Below are 27,106 nucleotides of genomic sequence, written 5' to 3'. Positions count from 1 at the left end.
AGCAGCAAAAGTAATTACGTTACTTGTGCCTTCCAACAACTCCAAAGCTGTCACACCCACCTAACATGTCACATACTGAACACGTAGAATGGAAATAGATATGTGGTTTAAGATAAGATAAGATAAACCTTTAATAGTCCCACAATGGGGAAATTGCACAAGAAGAAGCTAGTCATATGGTTTGGATGTAATTACTTAACATCAAAAGCTAGCTTAGCCCCAGTGACTGCACACAGCACTCCACAGGTCCTCAGAGAAGCTATAGGGTTCACACACCCTCATATTCTGAGAAAAGCCCAGGTCACTTTCGATGCTACGTTATTTACATGTTGAACACAACATGTAAATAAAACAATTGTGGAGCTACTGGAAAGCTCTTCCTCTTTTTGTAGAAGCTAGCTAGCTACATACATCTGTTATTATCAAGCTGAACCCAACTGACACGAGGCAGAATGCAAATCCAATGACTTCATGAATACACTAAATTACGTCGTTTAGCAGCATTAAGCGCTTGGAGCAGGCTTCAAAACGGTTCCAGCGTGTTTTTTAATGTTCAAAAGCGTCTTAAGCATTCCTGGATTCACTGTGATACAGTGAGCAACCAGCCAACATTTTTTTGTCGTTATCAATATATTCATTTTCTCCGTGGGACTGGTCTGTTAAGCCTAATTTAAGTGCTAGCAGTTTGCTGTATCCTGTCTCCGTGCAAGGTTGATTTGTAAGAAGTGTTACAATGTTACAATGTTACAATGTGTTACAGTAGTATGAAAACTGACTTTGTCTGTAAGAATATACTTTACAAACTTGTTATGTTGAAATAGCAAAAGCTAGTCATAATACCATAACTACACTGGTTTTTATGCAAAACGTGCCATGCTATTCGCAACACAGCTAGTCTGACTTTCTTATGCGTACTTCATAAGAAAACATCATGTACTTTACTAGCTGTTAATTAAATTATTTCTTTCTTTGTTTATACTATTTTTGGAGATTGTTACCACTGAAGCTGCTCTAGCTGTGCGAGACACAATAACATTTTGTTGTTACCAGGCACACATACTGTCATTTGCTTTAGTTTACTATAAAAAAAAAAATTGCTACCAGTTTGTTGTATTCTGTCCCACTGTATTTTGTGGAGCATGTTTCCACCAAAGCACACTGCACACTGGAGATCTGTTCTCACTCTGTGTGGAGAAATAAACAGCTGACTGTGGGCAGCAGCGCAGATTTGTGACCCATTTATTACACAACGCAAGAGAAGAGTACCTCACTGCTACAAACGCACAGTGACTAAATTACTATCAGATTATTATCACTGATAAGACCGCAAATGAAACAAACCCTCAAAATGTTGATGTAATGGAGTGTTACTGGGATTAAAGTCAATAATGTAAATACTGGAATTCAAATTTAATCTCTTACACTACATGCTACTGAGAAATGATATCACCTTACTGTAATGTAATCCTCACTGCCCAAACGCTGCTGCCCATTAGCTGTTGGATGATCCAGTAGTTGGGTCATACAGCACCGAGCAGAACACACTTTGCTTTGTGACCTTCTGCTATGACTTTGTACTTTGTTATAGTTCACACTATTTTTTTTTTCCCCAAATTCAAGTTCAAAAAGCTGTAAAAAGTTGCAAAAGCATCAAAATACAGTTTAGCCAAATACACAATAAAGAACAATAAAGCAACTTTATAGTAACTTATTGGCCACTGTAGCAGCTGTTAGACATGTTTTACTATGCAATACACTTAGATTTACATAGAGCTGGCCCAAGCAAGTGTTTGTGTACGTGTACGTGTGTGTGTGCGTGTGTGTGTGTGTGTAAGTGTGTGTAAGTAAGAGCCCTTGGGATTCTAGCTACTGTAAGTAATAATATAAAGGAGATTTGGAGGCCTGTGGACATGATCCTCTTACAAGCTACTGACACCAGTACAGATACAGTTCTCTCTCTGCCTTACTCACAGTCTGCACGTGCACTGTAACAGAGCCTATAATAACACAGCTGCTGTCTCTGACAAAAAAAAAAAACACTCTTTATGGATTAATATGTCCACTCTCCCCATTATTTCAGTCTAATAAGACTGAATGTGAAACAATTTGGTTACCATCAGTTTTAGAAAAATGGCTGCTCAGATACTACAATGATAGATTCTGCGAGGGAAACTGAACCCGCCATGATCCCTGTGTGAAAACGGAGCTGCAAATAACAGCACTAATTAAAACAAAATATAGTAGAAGGACAATGAGACTGAAAAATGGGAAAATACAGTAGTTACCCATTCAAGATGTAGCAAGTAAGAAAGACTACATTTGCATTTGCATTACAAGAGCGATTTTCCAAAATCATGTTTGAAATTTTTTCTTTCAAAAATTCTTCAAAATCAAATTACTTTGTTGCATGTTGTTACTTCCTTCCATTTACTATTTACTACTCTTTTTTCTAAATTTCCTGAGAGATTATCAATAACACCATCCACACAACCATAATCCTAGGATCCAGAGTTCTGCAGAAATGTCAATACTGCTGTTGTATGCGATGAGCGAGCTGCTCACTACAAAACGCAGCTGTTCTCAGGACAAGAAGCAAAAGTCTAAACTCCAAGTTAAAATCTTTTTTTTTTTTTTCTGTTAAAAGGATTATTTCAATGAGTTTTTGGTTTTGCCACTTGCACTTATGTTTATAAATACTTGCAGTTGTGGCTTATACTTATAAAAGCATATCCATATAATCTCTAACACCACAAAATCCTCCATCTGATGTACGGTGAGCCAATACAACATGTTGGTGAGAGTATTCTTAAAACATGGGCATACACATGAGGTTTTTTTTTCTTTTCTTTTTCATCTGCAGAATTCTGCACGGGTCCAATGTACAAACCTGTCTCTGCCCCAATGGGGTGAACTCAACACGAACCAATCTGTTACCTACAATTATCTCTAAATCAGTGCCAGACCGTTCTCAACCCTTTAATACGAGACCTGAAGTGACCCATAATTAAAAACAGGCTCAGAGCTGCTGCTGGACAGTGAAGGCAAAAGCTCAGGGTGCCAAACTGTTGGGGGGACATAATTGTTAAAGGTAATAATTTCTCTCTATATAAATATATAACACTGCAGAGGCAGGAACAATTTCCATAATTTTAGTGGATTATGTTCATTGGTATTTTCCCTCTGCTCACACTCACACCTCTCCAAAATCCTGCTTACTTTACGCCCTGCTGGCACAGCCTGGATACATATATTAATTTATTTTAATCGTTTGATGACACACTAATGTCAACTGACCTTGTGTGTTTTTCTAAATATTAACTATCAAATCTCAAAACCCTGCTTTGCATTTGTTTTCAAATATGCAGAGTAAGAGAGGAAGTAGTGCAGAGTTTAAATGAATTTGCCTGTAGCCTAATTGTTTGCAGAACTATATAACCAGTCCCACATACATCAGCTGCTTGTTTATTCTACCACTGACAGCATTTTTATCATTCTGATTTTGGAACTATAGGCCGTTCATGGAGATGGACTGTTTCTCTCTGTCCGAGAGACCTCAGCCTCCCTCCATCCAGGATGTGAGGAGTTCACCTGCCCATCAACTCCACCTGCTCATTCTGGATTCCATCTACTACTAATAATATAGCCAGCCTCTCCTCCATGTTGCATCCAGCTGCACCTTGTTGCACCTGGTCTGTGTGGTCACCAAAACTGAAAAAAAAAAAAAATTGCTTGTCCTGCCCATTTGTGTTTGCACCTGGAGATTTTGCTTGCCTCTGTGTCAGCACCACTTTTCAGGAAAATGTGCCACCCAAGAATCAGCCCAGCCCACAGTGCAGCAGCAGCAGCAGCTCTGATTGGCCAGCTGTTCGTGTGAGTCATACATGATTTTTAATGCATGATTTAAATGCATTACATTTTTTTAAGTGAAACAATTTATTAACTGATTTTTTTTTTTTTTTAATTTATCTCACACAGAAAAAGTTTGCAGTTAATAAAGTGGCACTCTCCAGCCTCCATATAATCTTGTAGGCCTCTGTCATTGCTGGAGGAGGAAGTAGTAGGAACTTCTAACCAATAGATGAGACATAATCACTTCCTGTGGTTCATCAGAAGAGAGAGACAGAGAATGAAGCGCAAAGGAGCGTAACAAGCACTGTCCCATTTCTCACAATGTCTGATCCTGGTCCCAAAACACACTTCCTGACATCAGCAGAAAGGAAATGCCTCCAATCTATAAAGGGAAATGCAGACGAGATGCTGCTGGAGGTGGGATAGAGAAGAGGGGGGGTTTGATAGATCTCCACTTTATAATTTTATAGGGTTCCAGAGCTGGTAGATAGACAGTATAGGTAGAGTACAGCAAAGGTATGATGTTTACACCATTAATTAGTGTGTGAGGTGAGTGTATGCTGCTTTCCTATGCAGAGAAACTGGATGGAAATGAAAACCAGTTCCAGTTACTGACAGAAATATGTGATGGCAAACCTATAACTGCAGGCCCCTTCAGGATGAGTCACATGAAGGCTGCAGGCCAGAGGTATGCAGGACTGATGCGAGTCAGTCCATCTGCAGAATGCGAAGCTGCATTAGATAAACTTTATGTGAGTATCAGCAGGAATCAACAAGAACAGAGGTCACTGTTCGTATCGTTGTGTGGGAAAGACGAGAGTTTGACATGAGCTGTGTGCATGAAGCTGCATACAGTCAGCAAAGACACACACACACACACACACACAGCCGCTGACAGTCCTCCCAACTCTGAGCCCTGAACAGACCTTAGTGCTTTTTGGGGCTCATGTGTCTTCAGGCCTCTCACTTGTTCTCACCACCCATGTCATCATCTGATGCTCCTCCGTCAACAAGCTTTAGCCTTTCTCAGTCCTCAATCCCCAGCATATTTAGGTTACAGAAGGAGAAAAGAAAATGTTTTCTATATATCCAGTAAATCCAAGATTTACAAATATGTATAATGATTTGTGCATTCAAGACAATTCTACTCACAAATCCAATCCAACTTGAATAAATTCTAGTATATTACAGCTATATTTTCAGGTCTATTCATCGAAAAACATTTGCTTTTGAAGAAGCTTCCGGTGCATTTAAATGTCTACATCAAATGAGTTTTGCACCACTCAAACTCAAGCTCCATCTGTGGATCAGAGGCAGTGAAGAGTCTCAAAACAAGGAATCTTTTCAAAAGAAAATGTTATTAGATTAATGAAATTGAAGTCAGAAATGCGCACACAGAGTTCTGAAGTATACTCAAATTGGGATGAATTTCTTTGTTTTACGTTTGTTCAGATTGGTTGGTATTTGTTCGGGTGGTGGAAATGCATTTACAACACCCTACATTACTCAGAGGTTGTTGCACGTTTGTAAATCTTGCTTACACGCATTTGTCTCCAGCATTAAGACATTATTTCTCTTCCTGTTTACCTTACACTTATGTGCAGCAGGTCAGAATTTTTCCCTTGTCTTTATTTGGAGCCAAGCCAGACTCACTTTTGTCAAAGCTTGACGGCACTGTGAGAAGACAGAGCTGTGTATGACTTTTACTAATGGCCTACTTTTCAGCCTGCAGAAGCTGATATAACCAGATTTCCACTACTCTTTATTTTAGTCTCAATTTCCGTTTTAGTCCGAGGGGATTTCATTGTTTTGGATACGGTGACTCACCTCCAGCAGTACTGATACTTATTTCCCCTCCACTGTGCATGTTGGCTCAGTCATTCTTTCCCTATGCAAAGTCTATGTCATGCACCTGTGGTCTTCAAAAAAGCTTTAATTGTTGTAAACCCCTTTAGACGTATGCACAGCCAAGTGTTAACCAAGTGTATGGAAACACATTGTCTATACTGGTAGTAATGGTACTGAGCCATTGGCTATGTTCATTTGATGTCCCTGTGTGAGGGTTAGTCCCAGCAGGCAGTGTATAGTGATTGAGTCAGTTGCTTCAATGTAAAGCTTATTGAATTACCCACCAAACAAAGGCCAATTAAGAATCAGAGGATCAATGAGGAAACTTAAAGAGCCATGTTTAAACCTTGCTGCACTGGTCTGCCGCTGACTGCAGGTTTGGATTGACATCTGTCAGCTCTGTGCTGTACATGTCTGGACTCTAAGTATAGAAGCCCACAGACAGACAGACAGACTCAGGCTCAGATCATAATCCGATCCTCTTGTCAATTCTCTCAACTACATATTTTTAAGACTGTGTCTGGACCCAATGTTAATGTGCACTTTGTGACTCTGTCAGCCTGTCACAATGTCAGCCTTCACGTCTGCTTGTTCCACTATCGCTGCTATCTGCGCTTTTTGTCAGCTCACCCTAATTAAAGGGTAGAAAATGGAAACTTTGTACAGCATTAGTATAAAGATGACATCCGGCGATGCAGGAGAAGTCTGGGAATCAGCTGATTTGCACTGGAAACAGTCAAGATCTAAATTTGCTATCAACAGAGGTGGAAAGTACATTACTCATGTATCATCATTCCAAAAACAACTTTTCTCAACTATGAAGAAGTGTTACTTAAACCTTTCTTTGTTTCCTTCTTGTTCTCTTCTGTCCTATTTCTCTTTCCTTTCCTTTTCGACCTTCCTCCAGTTCCCTGTGTCTTCCTAGTTGCAGTAAATACATCAGCAAAAATCTCCTTCCTCGCTTCCATTCCTTCCGGTCCAGTGCTACATCCCCGGATTTGTTCTGAGCAAATGAAGCCGCACAGGAAAAACATCCACTCAGAGGAAAAGTTTTAGAGCAGGCAGAGGTCAAACTCATCTAATCACTCCCTTTATCTTCTTTAATATGTCCTTCCATCCTTCCTTTCCTTGAACTGATCAGATGTAGGATTTTCACATGCCACTGAGACACAAATAAATACTTTTACTCTGGAATCGTTCTTACGTTGCACTTAAGCAGGGCTTTTACTTTACAGAATAGAACAGAATATCTGCATTGTTTCTCTGAATTCAGTGAGGAATGGGAGCAATTCTTTCTCTTCTGACAATCAATAAATCAACCCTGGTCTCTGCCTCTTGACTAATAAATACATACTTAAATGACTGGACAAGAAGCAGCCAGATACCTGAACCACTAAAACAAAACTGAGGACCACTTGAAACCTCCTCCATTCATCTCCTGTTTCCAAACAATGCCATACTTTTGCCGGAGCGTTGTTTTGAAAGAAGGTTCCTCTAAAGCCGTATGACGGATCTGCTTGGCCACAGCCTCTCACTGACCTGAATCCTATTTAGCACATCACCAGCCTATTTCATCCTCATACTTGGGAGTCTGGCAGCGTTCAGTCAACCCCCGCTAAACCTCCCATAAAGCCAAAAGAGAGCGACTCTGTAAATAAACAGTTTATTTTCATATAATATCCAAACTCTACCATTAATATTCATTGAAGGGCACAAGCAATCCCGAAGCCCAACCATGCAGAAAGAGAGAGGGAGGGAAGGCTGGAGGGGGAGTGACAGGGTCCAGACAGGTACAGGACAGGCTCAGGTAGAGAGAAGAAGGGAAGAAGAAAGACAGACTGGAAAAGACACAGAGACAAAATTGTGGGAGGTGACGTGCATCCATAAATGAAACTTGACCTTGCCAACAGCTGTGCTTACTGACTTATGAGACAATTATCTCTCACCAAGCTCCTATTGGTGCCTCTCTTTAATAGCCCCAGCTGTGTGTGTTTATGTGTGTGTGTGTGTGTAGGTGTGTGTGTGTGCGCGTTCCTGGGCATAGTTACCTCTGTGTCACAGAGTGAAAGATCTGGGCCCTGAAGACTGAATCAAACCGTACCAATTGGTTTCCTATCTAAAATGCAGTGGGCAATTTGCTATCTCACTACACTACTCTGTCTTCATGTGCTGGTTCAGGAGGCACCAGTCACTCCGTCAAACCTGAGTATTTTACCACAGGAAATCACGTCTGTGGAGCAACACAATACAACTAAAATAAAAAAAAATAAAATGTGTTCTCTCAGCTTTCTCATCCACTCTGAGCAGCTTTTGTTAGAGAGCAAACTTTGTTTTTTTGTTTTGTTTTGTTTTTTAAAGTGGATGTATCCTTATTTTGCTATGGATCTATCTGCTTTTAATAAAAAGCCAGCTAAAGTCCAGCTAAAGTTAGCTTTACCACACTGAATTGCTTTGCAGTCGGGTGCGGAGACAACAGTTGTTGAGCTGTCTGGTTGGATATGTCTCTTTATATGGTAAAACAAATGTCAGAAAGTCAGATTCAGGTCTGAACTCAATTTTGACCAGACATAACAGAGTGGATGAAACTAATACTATGTCCTCCTGGAGAAATTGCCTGTAGCTGAAATGATAAAAGTTTCAGTGCTGACAGTGGAGGTGTTTCTGATCTACACCTCCAAGACACAGCTGTGCTTTTCCTGTTTGATGAACTGTATAAAACAATGGCTGTTGCAAAGGACATCGCATTTAAGGTAGTAAAGCAAATTGAAGCCTCAAGTTAAGCTTTATGCTTGATGCCATTACTGTTATTCACAGAAGCACACACTCTACTGAAGTTGAACTACTGCAGCCCTGCTCTGTAAATGAGACACAGGCTCAGTTCTAGATCATGACCACAGTATGTGCTGTAATGGTGTAAACAGCCAATATCAATTTGAATGCAACACTGATGGCTGTAAAGCAAGGTGCATATCTGTTTAATGTTCTGATGAAATAAACACGTCCTCCAAATTAAAAGACACAATACGACAAGAAACAGAACACAGCAGAAGAAGATGTAGTCTGACGCTTTTTTTTTAGGCCCTAAAAAGATCCAGGGATTGTGTTCAATCCTACAGTTCCCATAATGCAACTCAATGGCTACTGATGCTTATCATTTGGTGTAATACTCCGCTTCCCTCCCTGCTTCCTCATCTTGATAACCACAACCTATTGACCACTGGCCACACCCATATGATAGACTATGTGGTGTATGTGAAAACATTCCAGCTGGCAACTATAAATTAAACTGTGTTAAAAATACAGTTCATGTAATGCCCTCCTGGGTGGTTCTGCAAAAACCATAAGCAACTGAGAAAAAAAAAAAAAAAAAATCCCCACTTAAAATGCAAAATACATCAGTTGATTTTTTTTTCCACCTGAAGTTGGGTCTGAACTGTTAATTTCACTTCTTCTTATGCTCTTTTTGAGGCGGTTTTGAAATTTTATTTTGAAGATAAGAGGGCTTAAAGAGTGGTGTGTTTGGGGTTGGGTTTGCTTTGACTGACAGGTCTCTCAGACTTCAAAACTGAAAGAGAGAGCTCCCTGTCTCTCTTTGCCCGAGTTCTCTGGCTCCAAAACAAACACTGACAAGATGGCAGCAAGCAGCAAAACCTAAAACCAGGCTTCAACGTGTCCCTTTAGAAACCTGTGAGTGATGTTTCAGACACTATGTCCTTGTTTTGCTACACATCCCCAAAACTCACTGAAAAAAAAAAAATATTTTGAGGCAAACAGGAATTCAGGCATGAACGCAGACTGATCGTCATTATTTAAAGGTTGCACTAAAAAACTAAATCACTGTATTTAACTGGTCTTCTTAGCACCAAATGTCGGAGAGAGCTCTGAACACAATATCAGATAAGACAAACATCAAACTGTTTCACCACTAATAGGCAGAGTTGGGTCAACAGAGTGGTGTTCTTTTATGCATTTTACCCGGATGGTATCAGAGGTGTATCGACGAGAGCCACAGAGAAGTGGCTGAGTGTTCAGGGATCACTGATCACACCAAATCTGCCTCTGCCTCTGACAAGAACACACTCTCTCTCTGTTTGCCCACTTCCTCCAGTCTGTCCTACTTCTCATCTCTAAAACTTTGTCCCTACCGTTCCTTCACTATGTGCCCAAAAAAAGAAGAAATCCATTATTTTGTTTGTGCTTGTACAGAGCTAGAGAGAGGAGTGGTAAAGCAGAGAAAGGGTAGCACCCATCAATTATTGAGGGGGTTTAAAGAAGGTGAGTACCTTTGTCCTCTGTGGCCTCTGATCCTATTGAGCTGAAAGCCATAAAACCCTGTGTACTTGTGCCAGAGACGAGACACTGTACTTACCACAGAGTGCGACAGCTCCACCGGGGGCATCACCCCGTGTATTCATATTTTTAGGTATTTTTACAATTCAGAGCAGAACATGAAGATGTTCCATAGCAAGGAAAAAAAGAGCATAATGTTTTTTATTTAGTAAAAAAATGTGTTGCTCTATCTATGCAAAGCAGTTATTCAATCCAAAATGATTTTCAGACTCTTGTGTAGTGCCACTTCTCCTGTAATACCACCTGTATTAGGGCACAGTGAACTGCACAAGAGCCTGAAAATCATGTCCAATGTTTTCTAAGCCAATTTTCAACACTGTATTTATTTCTGATTGAATTTTCTGATTTCCCACGGGTGCGCCCCCCTCACTGGTTCTCGGTGCCACCTCATTTAAAAAAATCAAATAAATTTAAAAATCCTGGAAACACCCCTGAGCTTCACTCATCAGCTCTATCTCAGAACACGTACATAGAGCCAAGATAAGCTACTGTGAAGAGACTACTGCAGTGTCCCTCACAGACAGCCACACTCAATCATTCAACCGTTATTTATCACAGAACGGGGACTGAGTGCAAAACGAAGTTTAGTCAGCTTTGAAGCCAGAAATAAATAAAAAATAATGAAAGATGTTCATACATGAACGAGACTTTAAATGACAGCATAATTCATTGTAGCAGTTTTGACTGACAGTAAAATTAAACATTTTTTTTTGCTTAAATGATCACCCCATAAAAGTCATTCCCTGCTTATCTCCAGTTAAATAAAGATGATTTAAAAAGACAAAAAATTCCCTGCAGAAAATCAAAGTAATGGGGGCTCACAGTAGATCCACCTTTGCATGGACAGTTATGTAAGCGCATTAAGTACCAAACACATTTTCTATAAGTGGCTCTCAGGAGCCAATGTACAACTCACGCAACTGCTGCTTAAAGGCCTTTTAACCCTTTAAAACCTAGACTTATTATTCTCAGCTCTCATCCATTTTATTCAGTAAGGCTACTGAGAATACAGTCAGTTGGCGTGTGTAGTAAGCATGTACAGTAATATTAAGAGGAAAGCAGTTACATAATATTGTAATTGTTCGTATTATTGCCTGTATGTAGAAGATCACTAAGGACTGTGTTGTTAAGACTTTCTATGCCTTGGTAGTATCAAAATTTAAATTTTTTTAATTTATTAAAAAAAATGTATATGTGAGCTAACTTTGCATTGATCTCCATGTTACTGAAACAGTAACTACAGCTAAACAACAGGAGTCAACCACCATAAGCCTCCTAAATCTTTCCAAATAAACTTCAGTCTGAGTCAAATCAACTCTTCTCTCTGAGTCTGATAGAAAGTCATTAGCTCCTCTAATTAGCTACTGTCACTGGCTAACCACACTAGCTGCCTATTTATCTGTTGCAATGATGGCTACAGATATGAAATACTACAAAAGAGGGTAACTCAGACTAGGTGGTGTGGTTGAGTCTAACATGGGGTAACCATCTTGGAGTAATGCATTAATGCTCCCTGCATTAACAGCAGGATTAACGGTTCTTTCCCTTCTGGCAGCATTAACCCCATGCTAATTCTTTTTCTTTTCTAATATTATTTGGAGTTTGATGAATAGCCACAATCCTGCATTAGTCCTGTAGAATCTGGAACCATGGATGAACACACTGAATCACCTGGATTACTTGAAATACTTAAGAAAATGTCTAAATTTGATGGTAATGCTCATTATTAAGCCCTTTTTTATATATATTTATATATATATTGGTTTGTTTGTTTTTTTTTTTTTTCCACAGGGATTTGTGGACATTTATCCCCAACAGAAATCTGACACTGACTTGGGTTAAAACACTATGAGCAGAACTATCACTTTTACTCAAGACCACATCGTATATAGTGAAAATGAGATAGTGTCAGCTTTTTTGAAATTTAAGAATTGACCAAACACGGTATCTCCGCTGTGTTAAACTCTTGGCAGGCTGTGCAAACACTGGCGGCAGATTATTCCAGAAGGACTGGTGACATGGCTAAACAAACAGCGACTATCACAGAAAGAGAGGAGAAAGTGGAGCCTGGATAAACACCAGCTCTCTGTCTCTCGGTATCACCCACCCACTTACTGTAGAACACACTCACTTACTCTCCATCTCCCTCACACAAACACACACTATTCCCATTCCTGCTGCAGAACACACATCTGCACAGGATTATCAGATTAGCAGCTGGAGATTTGGCTTCCCTGACAGGGCCTGTGTGTGTTGGGGAATGAATTGGGGCGCTTGGCTGGTGCTGATGTATACAGCAGGCAGAGCTGCTTTCTGATTGGTTCTTAGAAAAATGAACTGTCCACCTGCAGTATGATGGCTCCATATCACCAGTGACACCGCAGCCGCCGTCTTCCTTCCTTCCTCCTGTCCTTCTTTCCCTGCCAGTGCCCGTCACCGACTTACTCATTTTGCTCTTCTGGCTGAGTCAATCCCTCACAAATACACACATTCGCACACGTACATATACACACTCCCCATCCCATCTCCCTGTGGTAAATTACAGCTGGCGTGGAGGTCGTCTCACTCCAGCTGGCTGATAGACTTCGGATTCCTGAGCAGCAGATGTGATGAGCTATGGCTGCTTGGGGACAAGCAAGGTGGTCACTCTCACACATACACAAGCCAATGTGCACACACAGAGATGGTTGTCCATACCTGTGAGGACTTCTTATCTAAGCCATTCATCCCGCCTTACCTCTTTACCTCAACTGTTGTAAATTTGAGGATCATTTTAAAAAAAAAAAACTCAAATTGCTTGTGCTCATGACAGAAGGGGCAGCACAAGGGCAGCAGACCAGACCAGCCATGTAAAAGTGGATGGGTAGAGATTCAAACAGAAGCAGGCGCCATGTGCTACTGGGGTTTGCAACATGAGATACATCCACTCAGAGCAGAGGAGGGAGCAATCGCAGGTATCCTTGGTAACATGGATCTTTGCTCAGTGGCATATGGCCGTCTGGTGAAGACACGTGTTATTGTCGCAAATACACCAAAGGCCCTACCCTGTGATTCCATCATCGCATTTAAATTTCTAAGTTTCCCCCGAGGCCACGTGTTTCTCAGAAGGTAACTTGTGATTGGCTGCAGTGGTCACAGTTGCTCACAAAATGCAGTTCAGCCGCTGAAGCAGAGCCACTAATGGGCCTCTGTCCCTGGCAGCAATCGGCCTTTTCCTTGGAGCCAACACTTGGTTTGCACAGTTTGTTTTGAAAATTTCAAGTAGTGCGTGAGGTGGGGACTTCATCGCCACCTTTGCAATTTCAGTGCTACTTCTACAGAAGAATTCAATATGAAATTTTTAATAAACTTTCCGCACCTCCGTCAAACATGTTCTGAAAGCTGGGATTCCATTTTAGCATCGGTTGCGAGCGCATAAAAGAAATGCACAGATTGGTTAAAAGAAGAAGGAGAAGGAGTTTAACAACTGGAGACGCTGTCTGTCTGATTCTCAGCTCCTAAACAAGTTGTCAGATTGGCACAGGAGACAGAGAGACACCCAACTGACAACAGCTGTGCTAAAGGAAGAGTTCTGCAGCACTATACCTGACAGCACCTAAGTCTGCTTCACCACGCCACAGTGAATTCTTAAGTTATATAAACAAGGGGTGGGGGGGGGGGGGGGGGGCTGGTGTTTATGCTGAGAAGAAGAAAACTGATCAAAACTGTGTGGAGAACACTGCATTGTGTTTCACAGCTGCCTGATAAATTAGCATTCGGCACAGTCATTACTTAAGAGGAACGTACACAGTCAGCGTTCCTCTGGCAACCAAACAGAGAATGAAGTCATTTTTACTGCTCGCATAGCTTTTAAATATCTGCTAGTTACTTTCTTCAATGAATGAAATCCCTTTATTAGATTTATGTCAATGGTTCCTTACATGATGGAAAGAATGTGACGTTTTCAACTCGTTTTTTTTCAAGCATTTTCTTTTGCTCAGTACTGACCTCAGGTCACTTGGGTCAAGTCTCAAGTCTTTAATAGAAAAATTGCATGTTTTTCACATTTCTGAATTTATGCAAACGCTTGAATGCATGTGATCGTTTTCCTTTCAAAGCCGTGTTAATGATCGTATTAGCGTAGCACAGACCAAGTCCTCTAAAAGCATCGAGCTAATAACTAAGCACTCAAGGTAAAAGGATGAGCAAGGCCGGCCTCTGGCTGTTTATACTTCAGCGGCAACTTAAGACAAAATTCTGACCGTGTCAGAAATTTAGCACCACAATGTGACCATCGCTACAACCCCCGCCCTCAAACCGACCAATCAGAAAATGAAAAGACCCACAAATGCACACGCACACCTGCAAGCCAAAACGATGGAGGCACACTGAAAAAGAAATGTGTGGGACTGTGGCAAAGAAGTATGGTGAAAGCTTGTTTATTGTTTTGCTGCATTTTCAAAGCATAAGAGCAGCACAGATGGATGACATGAGCGGATGACGTGTCTCTGTTCTCATATCTGTACTCTTCCTATTTACATCGCCGCGCTTAGCTTCAGCACGCACTCATCGCACAATCTGACAGACCGCCACCAAGGTTTTATTAGACCATCTCACACAGTGTGACATGCAGTAAACGTACACAATCATTACTTGTCTGTCTCAAGTCTGACTCGGCTTTAACAGCTTAGGACTGAATTTCAGAGCTGTGAGACTGTCATGCAGACAAGATTTAGTTTTCAAACAGAAACAAAGAAAGAAAACTAACTCTTTCAGCAGCGCTTGTAAACAATCCGTTTAAAGTGTTTTAAAATTTGCTGAATTTTTACATAGTCATCAGTACATGCCATCTTCATATTTTACACAGGGGGGTAAACAGACTGTCAGAGCAAAACTGGAGACTTCACATTTTTTTCACATTCAAGAATAAAGTCCAGTCTATATGGAGTCTCATCTGAAAGCGTGTCAAGTTATGCTGCAGTCCGCATCAGGTCTCAAGTCCACAGTTTTCGTGACATAGTCCTTATAGTCGTTTTTGTGACTTAGTCCATGTCAAGCAAAAAGGTCATATGTTAGAAAAAGATTTTAAAAAAGAAAAACAATTGAATAAGTATAATAATAATAATTAGTTTCTAATTTAATCAAACAAATACAATCTGATCCAGTTCCTGAGTGCTGTAAAGGGATCTACCTTAATAAACATGAAACAATATCTTTTAGCACAGCAAAGCTGACATTCAACAATTTTATTCTAATCATTAAATCCTATGAAACCAACAGTGAAATGATTTTACTTAACATATCTATGTATCCAAAGCCAATCCTGTCACATACACCATCTCTATACTCACTAGAGAACCAAATGTGGATTACACTGCTGCTGAACATGGTGCCCAACAAATGCACTATTTCCATGTTACAGTAAAAAAAACTGTGCAAGGAAGACAGAAACTATTGTGATGAGGTATTTGTTGACAGTAAGAATATTTTAGAATGATCTCTTTAAGTGTGTTATGAAAATGTAAACCATACTAGTGCAGCTGTGTCCATCTGAGACAGGAATGAATGGTTCTGGAGTAGAAACTTGTAAACTACAGGAACACTGCAAAACGCATGCTCATCTCAACATATTTATTCTTTTGTTGCGTCTTAAAATTGTGATTATCTTAAAGGTGCAATCTGCTACCCATAACAAACGTCATTTTTCAAACAAGCTGGTTTAAGTAAAAAAAAAAAGTGAAACCATCTTGCCCCATCTGTCTTTCTCCACTTGTTCTTTGAGAAGCATTAAACAGAGCAAGCGAGAATAAAAAAAAAAAAAAAGAAGGAAATAAAGAGAGAATCAGTCCTTTTATACCAATCTGTCACAGTGTGGGGAGAGGACGATTTCTGCTGAGAACATGTTAAAGCAAAGCTGAGGAGTGAAAACGTACAAAGGAAGGCATTGCTGTGTCTGAACAGATGGAGAACGACAGACAAAACTGTTTACCTGGCACATAATGTCAAATCCTGTTTAGAAATGGCTTTTTGAGCACTTCCGGGCAGAAGAAGGAAACAAATACTGCGGGAGAAAAGATACTGTAATAGAGAAAAGGTGAAAATCACTCCTCTGAATGTCTGTGACAACACTGCACTACAAGAGTATATTCTTGCTCTGGCCTTTTGCCATAAAAGAAATAAACTGTATAAGACCATACACAACAAGTCTTTATAGATCTCGCCACAACTGGAGTCCACCAAAAATCAATACTCATACTTTTTTTTTTCTCTAGGATATCTGAAAAAGCCAGACTCTTCTGTGTATCTGGTTAGACTGAATTTCTGATCTTTGATTTGGTCATTAGAGCAAAAATCCAGCCTAAAGGCAGTGTAATTACTTTTATAATGGTCGACAGTTTAGTCAATACTTGTGGGCATTAAAGACATATCTCCCCAAACTACAAACCAGAGACCTGAGGCTCTAATCATCAAGGACCTAAAAACTAGGACTAAATCACTGGCAATATATTTTACTGATTATTGCACTAATTGATCTCCAAAATGATCAGAGTTTGTTCTTCTCAGTGTTTGACTTCAAATTACCGAAGATGCTGAGGACATTAAAGAAGAAGGGCACACTCAGATTCTGCTGGGACCCTGCCTCGGCCTCATGTATGGCAACATGGGAGTGTGGGGACATGGGGGACACTGATGGACGCTACCATCTGTAAGTAAGCTGCATGAATAGCAATGTGCACACCTGAAACGTTGATAGGCATCCATGAACAGCCATCCATGACTATATCAGCTGACTGCAGGCCGATATTTGGTGTTTGCTGCCATAGAAGAGAAATGAACCTCTTGCTCATGTTGGATGACATCTCTCCACCATTCCCTGTGAACATTACTAACAAGGCTAAATTAGTTAGATTAGAACCAGAGGTCTCCAGAGCCACAGTTCAGTACAAAAGCCCCTAAAACAGATAAATACCAAATGGAAAACAACTTTCGGCCAAATGACTAATATAGAAGTTTACTACTCAAAACAAAACGAAAAAACATTTTGTGAGTGTTGATATTCTTCAAGACAAGCCCTGCATCTTTGCATCATCCAGTCTGAGTCAAAACCTGGATTTAAGATTCTCATACTTTTAGTTAATAGAGTTTACGCAATGCATCTGAATTACATGGTTCTGCAACGAAGTTGTGTTGTGCTAATCTGTGCACACCGCAATTAGTGTACAGATAGTCCTGTTTTTTTTTTTTTAATGATTGCGGTAATTTTCACAATGGCTCTTCCTATACAATGCACAGAGAGTGGCAATAACAGGGGGCCAATGGGAGCCCAGCCCCTTATTTTTGCCCCTGGCTACCATAGTGGTTTAATCCAGCCCTGCTTGGCATTTATAACACTGCTGTACATTTATCATCTATATAAATACTGCCTCTGTGGAATAGCATGTAGGCAGATATATGGAAAAAGCATCAGCATGCATTAGACATGAGGCTTCCTCCATCACGCTACTGTTGGATTGTATTTCAGGATCATCTGAGAGAATAAGCTGTGTGTAAAAGCTCAAGTCCTGCGGCTCATATTTACTATTCTTCAGTAAAAATAAGCCATAAATTACAGTCCAATAATCAAATGAACATGACACGGTTGAAGCAGGCATTATGGATTAATACAGAGGCTGAGGAGGAGGTTCAACTTCAAAATGTGCTATATGTAGCCTGTGTAACATCAAAGCACCACTGTCAAATAACCATGAAAGCACAATTTATAATTAGCAATCCATAATGAAATGACACCACAGTCAGGATGGTTACTCCCCTCATGCTTTAAGCATCGTTAGAACAAAAATTTAGCCAGAAAAAAGAAGCATACAATTTCCCATAAACCCCAGTGCTTCCTCTAACCTAAAGAAAGCTGTGTCCACTCAAATTAATGATGAACAGTCATAAGAAATCAGGGGATTACAACCACAACCACAAGACGGATGTAAATATAATCCTACTGTATGTTAACATTGGTGGGGTGGGGCCACAACACTGCCTCTGCCCCTTAAAAAAAAAAAAAAACTACATTCAACAACATCTCTGTCCTGGCTAGCTCACAGACCTCTGCTCTGAACAGTTTTTACTGGAACCACATATTACTGAAGGAATAGTACCAGATAAAAAGTAAAAAAAAAAAAAAAAAAAAGCAGGCTCTCTCATCTCTAATGAGCCTGAAGCTTTTGGGCATGTTGAGCACGTAATTTACATACTCAGCTCCAACTGGGAAGTTTTTTTTTTTTTTTTCTCTAGTTTCCACAAAACTGGAGCAATATTAAGTAGTTCAATTCCTGGGCAATGAAAGTCCTCATTAAAACTGCCATACTATTTTTTTTTTTATTATTAACAATGAATCAAATGGCTGTGTGTGTGTGTGAAAAATGTGTCTCTAAGATCTCTAAGCTGAAGTCTAAGGTGAAAGAAACAGGTGCATCCAGGTGTTCAAAAACCATCAGGCATTGTAGGATCTGTAGTTTCGGCCCACTTCTCAACACAGTGACCAGTTGTGGCAACAGTATTGGCTGTGTCACACCACTCTTAGAGCCAGCACTGCCAGTTCACTTCAGACATTGTACTCAAAAGTCAAAACTCACTCAATCTGAGCTCCGATGTCCATCATGGCAAAATGTCTAACTCCAGGACCTGCATGAGAATCATCTTTAAAATAATTTCTGCAAATCATTCCCTCCCTACCTCCAAACAAACAAACAAAAAAAAAAACAGCTAATGGTGCTGTCGCAGTTCTCACAGAGTCTATCTCCTTTTCACTGTCATTGGAGAAATGCCAAGCTTTGCCTCTGGATTACATCACAGATTAAAGTCTTGGCGCTAAAGAGACTTTCATGTGCACTATCCAGGCTCAGCTGTGCAAGATAATAACCTGCCTCTGAAGTCTGGCCTGGTCACATTATCATCCCCATAAACTGATGCCGTTTAACCTGACATCAAGGTACATGATAACAATTGGCCGGTAAATGAGCTTCATTCCATCAGACAGTTGCTTAAAAAAAAAAAAAAAAAAAAAAGGCATCATGAAAGGAATATTTCCACTGTCAAATGTGACTCACACAGACAAGTACAGATGACACACAGGCCTAAAGGTTAGCAAACATACCAGTGCCTTTTAACATTGAGCATGCAGAGGAGCAGCATGTCTACGAGTCCATGCGACTGCTTAACGATAAAGGTAAGAAACAACTTCCAGACCAAATGATGATGCTTCAGCAGCCTTGCTGAAATGGATTCCGAACAAAAAGCAAAGGAAAAACACGGAGGAGGAAAACTCCAGCAGGACCTTCAGCCTCACAGGTCATTCCTGACTTTGGAAAAAACTGTTTAGAAAGAACTTTCAATTCAAAATGGATGAGAAGTAACATCTACACATCTCTACAAAGCCAGCACTAAGTGAGCCCATCCATCCATCCATTAGCTGCACTGCTTGTCCTTGAGGGTCACACGGAGGCGAAGGGGAAGGGGAGAGGGGAGGACTCGAGCCAATCCCACACTCTTACTCACAATTTATATTCCCCAGTTAACCAAACCAGCATGTCAGGTGACACATGACATGTGGGAGGACACTGAAGCACATGGAGGAAACCCACACAGAGGGAACATGCAGACTCCACGCTGAAAGGCCCCGGCCCCTGCAGCAGGTTCAAGCCCAGAACCTTCTTGCTGTGAGGCGACAGGGCCAACCACTGCACCGCCGTGGTCTTCATCTTGGGTCATCCCTCAGTCTGTCACTTTGCTGTTTTATCTCAAAACTTGAATTGATTAAATCAATACTTCCTAGTTACTGGGTCTGAGTCAGTGTTTTCAAGAAATTTCACTGGCTAAAACCAATAAATATTTGATGTGCATTACAGTGGAAGCTGGGTCTAAAGGGAAACAAAATGGGTGAACTGCAAGATGTTGTCTAATTACCACAGTAAATTAGAAATTAAAAGCATTTTTGTTGTTGTATTCACTAGGACCTGCCTGGGCTGGAGACTTATTTATTTTACCAAACTCAAAAAAAAAAAAAAAAAAAAAAAAAAAAAGGAGTCATCTTGTTCCCAGTTGGCTGACCTCAATGAAAACACTGGTACGATTAAACCAATCAAAACTGGAGGATCTGACGGGGCCACTGACACAGGGTGGATGTCTCATACTCTCCTTACTGAGGGCCAAGGTATAAAGGAAAGTGGAGAGCCTGGTGTCTGAATATATGGTGGAATGCAGACCAGTTATCATAGTCCCACTGGACGGGATTCACTTGCAAGCACAGATGCACAAAAATCCTTTTGGCAGAGTCATTTACTTTCTATTGTGTGTTGTAATTCCACTCAGTGATAAACACTCAGATGCAGCTTCACCTGTTTCAGGCGCGTCCATATTTTTGAAAAACTGGACCCGTCCACTCATATCTGCCTTGATTTTTAAAATTCAGTGGACATATTTGCACAGTTTGCAGTGGAACGAGGTGAAACTGTAATTTTTTTTCCCCATTATATTTTCTGAAGGTTATTTGGTATCTGGTTTTAAGTTGAACTAACAGACAGAACAGTGTAAAATCAGGCTGTTACAAAGCCATGTAACCACCAAAGCACAATAAAGTGGGGACATTTAATTCTCCATTATTAAGTGCTGCTGGCTGAGAGACGCACCTCCCCGGACAGCGCACACAGAGCCCTTCAAACAGCGTGACCCACACCGCCGCATCCGCTCCTCACACCGCAGAGCGCCGTGCGCTCACCGGTGCGCACAACTGCTTTATTTAATATTAACTCTGACTGAATTGTCTCTGGAGCCCAGAGACTTCACAGTGACGGAGAAGACACGGAAGAGGGGAATCTAGCAAACACGTGATTTGTCCGGGGAACAAGAAGAAGAAGAAAAAAAAAAATATTGAAATAAACAAGAATCTGGTGGTTTGCATTAAAAGAGCCCACCCATGTCATGCGTGCGTCAGAAGCCTGCGCATCCAGTTCTGGAGGATACACTGTGTCTCTGTCTTGGGTGAAACATACACAGTCTCACACACACACACACGCTTAAAGATCTTTAGGTCACTAAAATTAAAACAACAGGAATATACAGTATCATGTCTGGAACATTGACTGGAACACATTTACCTCCTCTCCACCTGCCACAGTGCGTCCTGAGAAACATTCCTGATGGATTCCTGTTTTTTTTAATTACTCACAAACCAAAGCCCACTCTCTGCCCACACATTTTTAGCAAGAGCTTAAAGATAAATTCATTCATGACTATTTGATGCACCTGCCCGAAACGACGCCCATAACTCACCTGATATGCACACAATAAAATTGGCTTGAAGAATGATGAGTAGTTCCCAGATTATATCCATCCTCTATTTTCATTCCACGTACATCACGCGCAGGTTAGAGAGACGAAGGAATAAAATCAGAAACGGAGCTTTATCAGTTGCAGATGTCCTGTCCTCCCAGGCTGGATCCCGCTGTACACCTTCCACCAGGTATTTTCCACACCAGACACATAGCAGGTGCTCAGAGCCAGAGGAAGAAATGTTACACGTTCCCGCCAGTAAACTTATCAATTCCAAAGATGGCCAAAAAAAGAAAAGAAAAAAAAAACAGGATGAACTCCAACCAAAGAGCCGAGCACAACACTGATCCTCTGTCAGTTCACTGTATTATTATTCCAGTGCGCCCTAGAATGGACACATCCATCCATCCATCCGTCGCCGTTTCACAGAGCGGGCATCCCGTTCTCACCACGGAAAGTCACACATGATGGTTCCACGAAAAATCTCTGTGTGTCTAAAGAGAGAAAGAGAAAGCGCAGATTAATGAGGTGGGACAGCGGTGGGATCGGACTAACACCTGGAGACGCCTCACAACTCAGAAAACTCGCATCGCCAGGTGGCGAGCCTCCGATCGAGACTTCTCCCCGTCACTGCAGGGGACCAGCATCAAGTTAAACAAGACGCAACAGAATCTTCCGGCATGGACTATCACAATAAAAGCTTTGGTTTATGTACTTGTGTATATTTCTGAACACTTACGGAAGTAAATCACATCACTGCAGATATAAATGTGTTTCAGGAGGATTATGAAAATTTGAAAAGCTACTTTGTCACATGCTCCTATTAGCATGCAAAATATGATGACGTGGCCAGAGGGTGAGCACACAGAGTGCACACAAATCAGAAAATATTAAGTTTGCAGGGTGAGAGACAACATGCTATCAAATGCAAACCAGCTAATAATCTGATCATAGTCGATCTAACAGTTGAGCCCAGCAGGATGTTAAAATTCAAGTCATCCATTATATCCTCTTGCCACTAGTTAAGTTATTGCGTGATTACAATACACAATAATGTGATATCTACCATATTTATTAACCCTTTTATTTGTCTGGGCGCTTGTACGTTTGGATCTTGTGCTTACTGTCTGTGCTTTTAATTTGTGTACTGTCCCACATATTTCCGGTCATGTTCTTGCTAACTGCTGTGCACTTAACGCAGGGTTGCCTCTCTCTCCATCCCACACACCCCGGACACAACTACAAGACCGGATCTTTAAAATTACGGGCATCCAGTGTAAATGTAAGACTGAATGTGGGGAATGCGTTAATGAGGGGAAACAAAACACACACACACACACACACACACACACACACACACACACACACACACACACAGCACACTCACAGCGTCTGCAAACAAAATATCTGCAAAGAAAAATGGTTCGAAAACTCCGGACCGCGCGGCTTTGACGCACCGGAAAATGTATCCAAAAACGAGACTGTGTGTTGAGAACTAAAAGTAGACACTAGAGGAAGATGACAGAAACCCAATGGAGCGCCCATATAAATTAAACGTGAATAATAATAACTAACAGTGATTAATAACGATGAGCTCTCTATCCAAACGTGAGGAGCGCAGCGCTCCCAGAGCAGACACGCAGGAATCGTATCCTCAGAAGCGGCTCGTATGCTGGACTTCCTGCTCCAGCCTGGCACCGGACATCCAGCGATGCCACCCAGCTCTGCGGCTCTACGCTTTATCAGGATTCAGGGGAGCGAGGTGCGCGGTCGGGGGGCACGCGCACAGACGGGCGGGTGGGGTGGGGTGGGGTGGGTTGGGTTAGAGGGGTACACAGGTGGATGAAAACCGCGCACTGCAGAAACATGTCTCGTGTTTGGAGTTGAAAAATTGTTTTGTGTTAAACGCAGCACGGTCACCGAGACAAGAGGGAAGAGAGAGAGGCAGCTTCAGGCTCGGCCCGAATTCTCCAGAATGTTCGGAGGCAGGCAGAGGATGGAGAGATGAGGAGAAGGATGCCTAACCGGAGAAAGAAAGTCTGAGCAGTTCAGATGTGTGTGTGAGAGAGACAGAGAGAGAGAGCATACACACGCTACAGCATTACCAAAAAGACTGACAGCCCCTCTACCAATCTGCTCCTCTCAAAGAAAAAGCATTAGAATATTGTGTGTACATGTGTGTATGCGTGCGTGCGCGTGTGTGTGTTGGGGGGGAGGGTCTAATTAAGTAACTTTTTTTTTTTTTAATTATGTGAAAGTTGTACAAAGGCTACCTGCATGTTGGCACAACATGCAGGTAGTAAACTTTATGTTTCCCACATTTAACAAAACACGCACTTCTAGGGGCGTTATAGTCAGTTATAGTGATTGTCATGCCATGCTGCACATACAGTAACATTTAATTATACAACTGTATTATATGTCTGAAAATGACTCGGTTAAGGCTGCTGATATTCTGTATTTATCTTATCACTGTCACGAAGTCACGACCGAGGCAACCAGGAACACGAGGGACAGGGGACCCAAAAAACTCAGGAACAAAACTAAGCAAAAATATAAAAGTCCTTACTTGAAAACGGAAGGTAAGTCCACGAGTGGGAAAACGCAAGGCACAGGTACACCAACGAACACGGGGACTTGACGAGGCAAGGCAGAAGCACACGCGGGAACCAGCTCAGGTAAAGACATGGGCAGACTCAGGTACAGACGAACTAACAAGGACTTGGATACATGAGGTAATGGGCAACAGGTGACACCAATTAGCGCGGGGCAGACAAACACAGGTGGAAAACCAGACAAACACAGGAAGTAGAAGAAGACAAGATACATAAGGCCTATGACTTCAAAATAAAACAGGAACTACTAACAGAACTTAAACTAAATCAGAGTCCAAAAAGGTTCAACTGTCCATAAAAGAATTAAAATCAAAATAAAAGAGTTGACGTGAAGAACACACACACACACATACTGAAGTTTATTCTGACTTGGATACACACCGTCCTGCTTCACAGGTCTGACATTGATACAGACGTGTCATGCACATGTAATTTTGCATCCTGACAAGTGCGTACAGCTCACGATTGAATCCTCCCTACCAATAACAAGGCTTAGTGTGGGATCTTGCTGTTCATTTAAAAAATGCAAACAGCTACTGTAGCTACTGTGAAGCATAATATAGGTCCAGCTGCAGCTCACTGTAAACGCTGAAGTCCTCAACAGCCACTAGCTGAAAAAAAAAAAAAAAGCTGTGTAATAAAATACCAAGCCATATTAGTCTACCTGTTATTTTCTTTGGTTTGGGCTTCTGAAAACCCTGAATTTTCTCAGAAGGTGTTGTGGTGTTTGAAGGCATAAGGACTTAATGCTATGATTTTCCTCCATTTATCCCTTCCCGTTTGTGGCCCCTGTGATGTTCCAAGTAACAAAGGCTGGGCAGGAGGTAGAGAATGATGGACAATCAATACCATACACAGCCTGTTTTTTTTTTTTTTTTCAAGTGCCACTTTTCCACATCAAAGCGGTACATCCCTGCAGACTCCCCCCATCCCTTTTGGACCCGAATGCTTTTTACTCGTCAAATCTCATCCGGTGTCTCTTTCCCGCCATGTGGGCATGCAATGGTGTAAAGCTGCTTCTTTTAAGGAGGGCCTTTCAAAGGTTACTTTCTGCTGGAAGGACACAATAGCGTATTCTGTTTCAACTCCAGATATGATTGTTATTCAGCCAACAATGGTCTCTGTGCTGCTGGTGTGAGGGAGGAAATTGCTGTTCTCACAACTCCGTTTGGTTTTCGAATCTCATTCCTCCATCGACTCCCTCTCTGATTCATTCCGTCATTGATGTTTCGGCGATGTGTTTTCAAATATAGTGCGATCATGACCCTGGATTACTATAATGTTCTTCATCTGGTTTTAGAAAAGTTGGAAGGAGAATCTACTGACAGACTGGCAGACGGATCAGGCTCTTGTTATTCAAATGCGGTTTGAAAGCTTCCCTGCAGGGGAGAAGTCAGCTCAATTATGTTTTACCCTCAAACTTTAAATTGGCCTAAATGCTGGACTTTCAGAACTTCAGAAATTCCTCCATTAGGTAAACTAGCAGGGCCCCTGTTGTGCTGTGTTGACTAGAAAATAGTCCATTGTGGATGGAACTGGTATTATACAGAGCAGTTCTAAGTACTGAAGGGATGAGGAGGAACATCTTTCCCCAAGTTTCTGCTCTAAAAAAAAAAAAAAAAAAAAACAGCAAACGCTCTTTATGTTCTTCACAGAGCTGCCTACCTAAAGGTTGATGAACACATACACAACAGGGAAGAGAATGTCACTGATTACTGGGTATAATGGGAGAAAGAAAGACTGGGAGTGGGCTATGTTCCTTTCATATAATTGGTTGACTAACAAGTTGCTTTACAGCAGCAAACAGTTGCTGTTTTTCTTGTATTCTGCTTATACCTGTGTCAGATTGACTGATGCAACCAGTTGTCCTGGTCATTAACTATTCTATGTGCGCTAACTTTACAAGGTACATGGCAAGAAGAAGAAAAGACATACACAGAAACAATATGTGAAGCTTTACGAAGGCTACAAGTAAGACATTCAGTGTTACATTTGCTGGCACACGCTTCCTGCAGTCGTTGCTTCTTGCAATTTAAAGTTTGAGAAGTTCCCTAATTCCTTTTGTAGACTTCATTCCAGATACTAGGGGGCAGGCAGATGTTAGGATCCAATCCAACATGATCAAGAGTGTATCCTCACTTTAAATGAAGCAATTAATATTATGATCTCTTTAAACTCTTGGAAACATGTAGTCACGCCTTCCAGGCTGTGCAGTTAAACAGTATTAGGAGAAAACGGTGCAGCAGTGGAGAGGAGTTAGAGTTAAGATGTAGACCGAGCCTGTCTGAGGGTTGGGACGCTGCAAAAAAACTGAGGAAGAGGAGTATTAGCCCTGATGTCCACTGAAAGCATCTCAGAGGCAGCGCGTCTTCTGTCAGCTCCTCAGCAGAGACGTTTCCAGTATCATTCAGAGTTATAATGCTTCTTTTTGTGTTTTACAACCACGTTAAACATATTTTCAGCTCAGACATGATTAATGTGGTAAGAAATACTTTGCGGTTGTACTTTCAGTACATATGTAGAAAGAAAAAAATCCTTTACATTAAAGAGCAGTGCGAGCTGAGCCTGACATCCTCCAGTCACATGTCCAGAGGTCACTGGCCCCCTGGCTAAAATAGCAGCAGACTGTGGACAGTGGGTCGTCTAAAGTCCTGCCTACAGCCCCGCTCAGTACTTTTACTTCAGCTCACAGTTTAATTCCTTTCAGTGCTTTCAGACACTTCAACTGAGTCCTCACTTCAGGTCTTAAGGCACCAAAATACTCCACAAGAACTGCTTGTTGTTATTAATTATTTGAGCTTGTCTGTCTTGTATTATTATCATTATTATCATTATTATTATTATTACTTTCCATTATTGATTCCATGATTGTATTGGTGTTTTATGGGATTTTAATGTGTGGACCACAGGGAGATTAGCAGCTACAATGGCAGAGGCTTATGGGAATTCAAACTTTGATTTCTGACTTTGTCAAACAACATATTGTAGAAACCTACAGTTGCTCTCAGTACTTTAAATCCATTCTGTTTCCATTCTCAACTGAAAATTCAATTTCTTCAACTTAAAAGTTCATTGGTCGTATGATATATAATACTCTTTCCCATACATGTACAGGTACAGGGCTGTGTAACAGGATTCATCCT

At 41.2% G+C, this 27,106-nt stretch overlaps 2 protein-coding genes across 2 annotated transcripts in view; both read right to left on the bottom strand.

Annotated features, from left to right (window-relative positions):
- ca10a (carbonic anhydrase Xa) overlaps positions 1-21,450 on the bottom strand; it is a 183,458-nt gene extending 162,008 nt beyond the window's left edge. Inside the window, exon 1 of the mRNA XM_041066679.1 lies at positions 21,349-21,450. Within this exon, the coding sequence (XP_040922613.1) occupies positions 21,349-21,409 (61 nt within the window). The 5' untranslated portion in view covers positions 21,410-21,450. The remainder of the gene's footprint in view (positions 1-21,348) is intronic.
- The window catches only part of LOC121175582 (transmembrane protein 94-like), an 847,517-nt gene that overhangs the window by 282,619 nt on the left and 537,792 nt on the right, over positions 1-27,106 (bottom strand). The gene's annotated exons all lie outside the window — the stretch shown is intronic.

This window comes from Toxotes jaculatrix, chromosome 21 (genome assembly GCF_017976425.1).
Source record: "Toxotes jaculatrix isolate fToxJac2 chromosome 21, fToxJac2.pri, whole genome shotgun sequence".
NCBI classification, from domain to species: Eukaryota; Metazoa; Chordata; class Actinopteri; family Toxotidae; genus Toxotes; species Toxotes jaculatrix.
Note: the sequence above shows the minus strand (reverse complement) of the source record. Positions and strands in the feature narration are given on the sequence as shown.